The sequence below is a fragment of the Galeopterus variegatus genome, unplaced genomic scaffold, assembly GCF_000696425.1.
Source record: "Galeopterus variegatus unplaced genomic scaffold, G_variegatus-3.0.2 Scaffold982, whole genome shotgun sequence".
NCBI classification, from domain to species: Eukaryota; Metazoa; Chordata; class Mammalia; order Dermoptera; family Cynocephalidae; genus Galeopterus; species Galeopterus variegatus.
The window spans coordinates 875,628-883,731 of record NW_007727093.1 but is presented as its reverse complement, the minus strand read 5'-3'; the positions used below and the strand labels follow the sequence as shown (position 1 = coordinate 883,731).

At 44.9% G+C, this 8,104-nt stretch overlaps 1 protein-coding gene across 1 annotated transcript in view; it reads left to right on the top strand.

Moving 5' to 3' along the window:
- Positions 1-7,218, top strand: part of BCMO1 (beta-carotene 15,15'-monooxygenase 1) — a 44,263-nt gene extending 37,045 nt beyond the window's left edge. Inside the window, exons 10-11 of the mRNA XM_008574001.1 lie at positions 4,162-4,273; positions 6,436-7,218. Of these exons, the coding sequence (XP_008572223.1) occupies positions 4,162-4,273; positions 6,436-6,644 (321 nt within the window). The 3' untranslated portion in view covers positions 6,645-7,218. The remainder of the gene's footprint in view (positions 1-4,161; positions 4,274-6,435) is intronic.
- Positions 7,219-8,104: the final 886 nt, after the last annotated feature.

The following is an 8,104-nucleotide window of genomic DNA, read 5'->3' as shown; positions in this document are numbered from 1 at the left end:
GCATCCCAGAGTTAGAGAAGGGAGCCCCAGGTGCAGGAGTCCTGGTCCTACAACCTACAAGCTCTGTGCAACCTTGGGGGAGTCACTTCAAATTGACAATCCTCTTTTTTTTTTTTAACTGAGCATAGGAATAATAACCATAAAATAACTGCTTCCTATGACTAAGGTGAGGCCAAAACAAGATGACATCCATTAAAGCATTTTAAAAATGCACACAGTAAAGCAAATGTTTGCTCTGGATAACAAGTTTTAATTTTTTTTTTGAAAACCCATTCTTTTCAGAATGCAGAAGTGGGCTCAAGTTTGGTCAAACTGCCATCTACAACAGCAACAGCCCTGAAAGAAAAAGATGACCAAGTCTACTGCCAGCCAGAATTGCTTTTTACAGGTAAAATGCTTCCTCTTTCCCTGCATTTAGGGAAGGGGCAGATTTTCTTAGAGACACTGAGGCCTCTTCATATTACACCTTTCTCTGATTCATGGAGAAGGGACAAAGCAGAAAGGCTCTGGGATGCCCCAGTGAAAGCATTTGGGGACATTTCTCTTCCTTATATATAGTCAAACACCTTAAACGAAGGCACTAGGTGGTTGTTGGGCCAGACTTTCACAGGTGCCCTCTGCAAACGCTGCGACTTACTGAACACTGGCTTTTGAACATGCATGATACGATCATATTTCTACCTTCACACATTCACAGTACCCTGCAAAACAGAGGTGTTGCCAGCCCCATCTTGCAGAGGAGAGAATGGCCTGAGAGATGTTGAGCCACACGCAGAAAATAAGCCACCTAGAACAGGAGTCACACTCATTGGAGTGGGGCTTCTCTCCAGGGCACTATTGACATTGGGGGCCGGGTAATTCCTGGGTATTATAGGATGTTTAGCAGCATCCCCTACCTCTGCCCACCAGATGCCAGGAGCACCCCCTACTCTGAATTGGAATAATTAAAAATGTCTCTAGACATTGCTAGTGTCCTGTGGGGGGCATCATCACCCTGGTTGAGAAACACCACCCTGATTGAGAATCACCACCCTAGAATATAAGCCCATGAGGCAGGGACTGTGTTTCTGTGCTCACAGTGGATCACAATAGCACATGACACACAGTCTGGCATAGAGGGGTCTGTGTTGACACTTAAAAGTGCAGAATGAAAAGGCTTGCCCAAAGGCTTTCAGCTAGTGTGGATTTAAACTGAGGACCTTGCTCCATTGGCTGCCCCAGGCCAGAGTCAGGCATCTGGAAGGGCACACATCCCGACGGTCTCATCTGTTGTCACTGACATTGGATGTGTTCATACACAGCAAGGGCTTGGCTTAGGGCCTGGCCCACAGAGAGAGTCCAGCCTGCAGTAGCCAACGTTAGAACTACTTGAAAGGGCAGGTGCTGGTACATACGATTCTCGTTTTAGAGCTGAGGAAAGCAAGCGAGGACAATTTTTAGCAACTTGCCAAGGCAGGCAGCAGAGCTGGGGTCTGAGCTCAGGCTTCTCTGATTCCAAAGCGCTTAACCGCTGCATTTATCCTTTTAGAAAATGTGTAACCCATCATGTAAAATGTTCTGAAACTGGTTCTTTCACTTAATGGATGTAGTCTGAATATTTTCCCACATCCTGGACTCTTCAAGAATGTGGCTTTTAATAGCTGCTCAGAATTCACACTTTACTTAACCAAGTACCTCCGGTGGGCCATTTACAGGGTGAAGGTTGGGGGTTCAGGGGTCCCAGACCAGGTTTGAGAGGGGCCCAGGAGCTTCATGGGAAGTCTCAGGCCTACTCTGGGGTCAACTGCAGGCATCTTCTTACTTACATGGGTGGATGGTCCCTCTTCCTCGTGTTCATCTTAAGCTGTCTTTTGGAAGTTCTTAGTCATTTGTGGGATTGGGCATCTCCTTCCCATCTCAATAGTCCACTCCCCTTCACTCTCCACTGAGCCTGATGACCACTTGTGCCACCTGGAGTCTTGACCATGAGGTCTTCCTGTGGTGAATGTACCTGTCTCTGCTTCCTCTCCTCTTGGACGTTCTATCTTCCACAGCAATGGGCTCCACCTACCTGGAACATTTCATAAAAGGGGGACATTCATTTCAGTATTCAGACTTAGAAATTCTATTTGACACGGTGGGCGTATATAATTATACATACATTCACATGGAAAAAAATGTAAGTTTTGAGGGATTATGAAAGTCATGGGCATAATGAAAATTTCACATAATGAGAAACTTAGATTCCACAATAGAAAATATAAACTAAAAGGCAGTTATAACCCAGTAATGCTTCAAAATTTTTTCCCTTCTTTTGTAACACAGTGAAGATAATTCTACAACCATGCTTTTTACACTTAACCTTATGGTATGGACACTGCCCATGTTATTAAAATCCTTTGTCAGCATTATTTTTACATAATGTTATTATATAATTCACCTGATCTATTTAACTATTCTACACTGAACACTCCTTTCCGTGGCTTCCAGTTTCCCTTCACACCCACACATGCATGCACATGCATATACATCAGTACTATTTTTTTTAAAGAGCTTTAAGAAATTGCAGTAGCCTCTGATTTTAATCATGCAATTCTCTTTGATTTCTATCTTAGATAATTAAAGATGTTTATACACTTAAAAACCTAGGTCTATGGCACCTTGCTCTGGAAACTTCTAATAGAGCTGGGGTAATTATCAGAGGTTTCCTCCCCTGCCTTTGACCACATTTGATCCAATCTGGGCTCTGAGTCAAGTTCAGGAATCCTGGCTTGGGAACTGTTTCTGTGGAAAGGATGCCTCGCCTGGTATGAAGAGCAATGTTCCCAGCCCCCAGTGATGGGGACCTTATCAGCCATTGCATTTCTCTCTAGGCTTAGAGCTACCTCGGATCAATTATGCTCGCAATGGGAAACAATACCGATACATCTTTGCTGCTGAAGTTCAGTGGAGTCCAGTCCCAACCAAGGTACTGATCCCTGTGTGACCGTGCACTGGTTTTCCTTAAAAACGGTCATATCGGGCCGGCCCGGTGGCGCACTTGGTAGAGTGCGGCGCTTGGGAGCGCAGCAGCACTCCCGCCGAGGGTTCGGATCCCATATAAAGACTGGTCTGCTCACTGGTTGAGCGTGGTGCGGGCACGACACTGAGGGTTGCGATCCCGTTACCGGTCACGAAAAAAGACAAAAAAAGGAAAAAAAAAAAAAAAAAAGGTCATATCTGTCTGCAAAGCTGAATTTTCAAGTTTTGAGACTGGGTGACCTTGATCAAAAAAGAGATCAGGAAAGAGGTCAGTTTGGGGCAAAATAAATTTAAAGTAATGATGGACCATCCAAGAGAGGAAGCTGTACCTAATGGGCTAAAGCTCAGGTAAGAGGTCATGCCTGGAGCTTATTTGCTTTCTTATTCAATACATATTCACTGAGCACCAATTATGTGCTACAACATGGTAAGCACTGAGGATAAGGGAACCAGCCAGGGGACCCCAATCCCTGCCCTCAAGGAACTTATCCTCTCAAGCAGAGAGGGTACAGCTGAAATTTGGAGGATTTATTTTATTTTTTAATCTATTTGTCGAACACTTACTGTGCCCTGAGCATTGTGCTAAATGCTATACAGACATCACTTTTCCATAACATCTTCATTTTTTAATAATAAAATGGAAAATTTTTTTTAAAAAAATGCAAACAGTGAAGAAATGTACAAAGCCAAAATTTAAGATTTCCCCACACCCACACTTCCCACTAATCCCTTGCCCTAAAGGGAAATAGGCCTACGAAGAGATTGAGAGGCCCAGGGGTTTACACTTTTAAAGTATCAAAGGACTTGTATTATACTTTAAACGTTTGCATTGAATAATTAGTTTATTTACCACATATAAAATTGCAATGTAGTGAGTGCCAAATACCACCTAAATTCAGGATGCTGATTTTTAAAAGAATTCATTATGCAGCATCGGCTATGTGGTGGCCAGAGGATCTATGTTTAAAGTTGGAGGAGGAAAGTTAGCTTCTTTCATTTCTGTTGTTGTGCTGACCACAGGTACATGTCATTTGGTGGTAATGTAAGAGGTCTGCATTTGAGGGGCTAAATCTCCTCTCTTTGTGGACTTGATGCCTTTTCACATGCAAGGAATAAGCATGCTCTCAATCATTCCCTTGTTCCTCCTTTTTGGATGCACAGATAATAAAATATGACCTTCTCACAAAGTCGTCCTTAAGATGGGAAGAGGAGGGCTGCTGGCCAGCGGAACCCGTGTTTGTGCCTATGCCAGGTGCCAAGGATGAGGATGATGGTAAGACACCCCTGAAAAGGCGAGCTTGTGACCACCCCTCAGAGACATCGTGTGGGGGCAGCTGACCCCCCGGGTCACACTTTGAAGTCTAGGTCTACCTGAGTCAAAGCTGCAGGGTTAGGGATTCCCCAAGGCCACCTTCACTCCTGACACCACCTGCAAGTTCAGGGGTCCCCAAGGCCACCTTCAGGCTCAATAATTCATTGGAAGGATTCCCAGAACTCATTAAAAACTGTTGAACTTACATTTACGGTTTACTGCAGTGAAAGGATACAAATTAAAATCAGCAAAGAGAAAAGGCACACAGGACAGAGTCTGGGAGAGACCAAGCATGAGAGTGTCGCCAGCTGGGAAAGCTCACATGAGCCTTGGTGTCCAGAGTTTTTATTGGGGCTCAGTCACATTGACCTGGTTGACTAATTGTGTGGATGATCTTTAGTCCTCAGCCCCTCTGGAGATCAAGCTAATACCATGTGGCCCAAGGCCCCACATAAATCACATTGTAAGATTAGACTACCTGGCATGGCCCAAGGCCCCAGATAAACAAAGGCACTTGTATCAGGCCGGACATTCCAAGGGCCTGGAGGAGACCTCCCAGGAGCTGAGGGCAAAGGCTAGCCCTCTCTCTGGTCAAGGTTAAATTCTTGTTTTCTTTTTTTTAAGCTTCCAGCCCCAATTGGGTTGTCCTTAGTTTCTGTGATTTACAGTAAAATTTCACATGGGCCACTGTTTCTGTGGGTTTTGTTTATTTGTTTATTTGTTTTTAGTGGCTGGCAGTAAGGGGATATGAACCCTTGACCCTGGTGTTACAACACCATGCTCTAACCAACTGAGCTAACCAGCCAGTCCAAGGTTTAATTCTTTACTACACAAAGCTCATGTCCTTTTCACTGAGCAACACTAAACTCTCCCAGAACACAGAATCTTGGTTTCAAAGTTCATTGCAATCATTGGATCCTAATTTTTAACTATCTATAAGCTTGTAAATTTTTCACAGAGAACCTGGCAATGTATATTTGTGGCCCACCTCTCCTTTCCAGGTTTCTACATGACTGAGTGGTCCTTTCCCTCCTTGATTCTCAGAAATGCCTTGCCCTCAGCCCTGGGGATGCTAAGGAGAGAAACTAGAACCATGGGAGAGGATAGGCTGCCCAACCCTGCAGAGGAGGGTGGGCTGCCCCACTGAGCCTGTCAGCTTCTTCCCTAGGTGAGAAGGGAGTGGTTTTCCACCTGAGCCTTGCCTTCCTACAGACCATGGCATGGCATGCCAGGCCAGGGACCTCCTGTCACTGTCATCTCCAAGGTGGGGGACTGTTAGCATCACCTCCTAATGAAGCCAGTCTCCCACTTGGCTGTGCGAATGTTTCCCATGCATTCCTCAGTGGGCAGGGAGAGTCATGTCTTCATTTTACCGAGGGGAGGCTTAGAGAGTGAGACATTCGCCCAAAGTTGCATACTCACTACATACAGAGGTAGACTTTGAATCCAGGCCAACCTGACTGTAACTGAACTCAACCACTTTGCAACCAGGAGCCCTGGGAGGAATTGTGAGTGTCTGTAGAAATTTTATGGGTATTATTCTGTTTAACCCTCTACCCCTTGAGAGCGAGTACTGACAGTATTTCCATTTTACGGAGGGGAAAGCTGAAGTCACTAGTGTTGCTGCACATGCAAGAGGTGAATTGGGCTCATTCAAATGCCATTTGAGTGTAACGATTCCAAGTTTAGCTGAGAGATATGTTAGCCTAAGTGCAGCTCTGAAGCTGATTCTCTATAATTGGAGTTTTTAAATAGTAGGAAAATAGCCATTCTTTAATGTATGCAATAATTTACAAAGTCCTTTCATAATCCATTATATAGGATATCCTCTCAGCAACCTTTTGAGAGTATTTAGAATTATCCCTACTCCACAGATGAAGAGACTGAGGTGCAAAGAGATAAAGGGACTGGCCCAGCTAGTGCTAGAACCAGGTCTTTTGATTCCTAGTTCCCAGGGCCTTTCTATTCCACTTGCTCAGAGTATCAGATTCACTTCTGTCCTGTTTTGATCACATATGTAAATTCAAAGAGGACAGGGAGACAGAGCTGAGAGACCTATCCCTCCAGTTAGAGGAGATTGGAGGCTGCACTTCTACAAAGTGTCTCTCTTTGTTTTCCCAAAGGAGTTCTCTTATCAGCCATCGTCTCTACCAATCCCCAAAAGCCACCTTTTCTGCTTATTCTGGATGCCAAAAGTATGACAGAACTGGCTCGTGCCTCTGTTGATGTAGAGATGAACCTGGATCTCCACGGGATATTCATTCCAGACGCAGACTGGGACATGAGGAAGCAGGCCTCTTCAGAGGAACAGCCGGACAGGGCTTCAGACTGACACATGGCCCCATAGACCTGATGGTGTTGCAGCTTGGGCCCTGGGAGGACTAGCTCAGCTGGCAGGATCCCCAGGGCTCGAAGCTTGACACCTTTCTTTTGGAAAGGCCTTCATTTCATTTTGCACTTATTCTTTGTGGGTGCTTTGATTAGGACATAGAAAGAGAGCTTGTCATTATCTTTTCTTTCATTTTATTTCAGCCATAAAAACCTTGTTTGAAAGCAAAATTATTGATTAGCTCTAGCACTTCCAAGAAAGTTCCTTTCCTTTATTATAAAGACCTTGACCATGAATCAGAAATTGTATTAAATCACACTATCATCATTTGTAGAATGAGTAACCACTAATATATTAGAGAAGAGACAGGTAAATGTTCATCACTGCTCCTTCCTCTGTCTCTCTCTCTTTCCTTCCCTCCCTCTCTTCTTTCTCATGGACTAAATTGTGCATCTGGGTGTCTTAGCTTTCTCAGACATGCCCTATTTGTAAGTTATGTGGCCAGGAAGGCATGTACTTCGCAGTCACTCTACACAAGGCACGGCATAATATAAAATAATAAAAACTTTAAAGTCTGTTCACGCCTTATTTTATTTTTACATGGCTTCTTCCTCTGAGGTTCTTCTAAGGCAATAAAATAGAGTTGCAGAGCTTGATGGTTCCTAGCCAAGAAAGATGCCTCCTTGTACAATCAACGGGACTAACAGATTGGTGTGTGACTCCCCCTCTGCAGGAAGGGGCGAAGGTGCTGGACATCAACCTGACTAGCCATGGTCAAGGGGCTAGAATCCAGGATTGAGTACTGGAGCATAAGAAGTTCTTGCCTGCTGCTGAGAACCATAGCAGGGGGCCACATCGTGTCACAGGGGAAAGGAGAGACTCCAAGCTCTATGTGCTGCCAAGATAGAGCAGGTGTTTGGGGCACAGTGGAAGGAAGATGATGATCCCCGAGCCAGGTGGGGATGGGGATGGAGGAAGTTGGGAACAAGCCAAGCAGCGTTCCATGCAATTATTGGGAGCCCCACGGGCATCTGAGTCTCACCTTTATACTCTAGTGGGTGCCTGGTACATGGTTTAAAGAACCAAAGGCTAGATATTTCCCAAGTACCCATGTCATGGGATCGGAGGGTAGAGTGCAGGGGGACCTGGGATTCACACCCTTATTCTGCAATTGCCTCTTCTCCTGAGTCTGGATTTCATTCAGTCACCAATGGAGATTCAGTGACATGTGTCAAGGATGGGAAGGAATCTCTGGTGGCAGTGCATGAAATACTCCAAGGGGACAGACCTCACCAGGGTGGTCTTGGCTTTTGCCTTGCTACCACCATGAAGCCATGTTTAGCTTCCACTAAATGTAAAAATGTAGGCTCCATTAGGCCAGGGAGATCATTTTTTCGTGGTGTTTTTTTTTTTTTCCTTTTTGTCTTTTTTTCGTGTCTGGCAACGGATTGCAACCCTCAGTG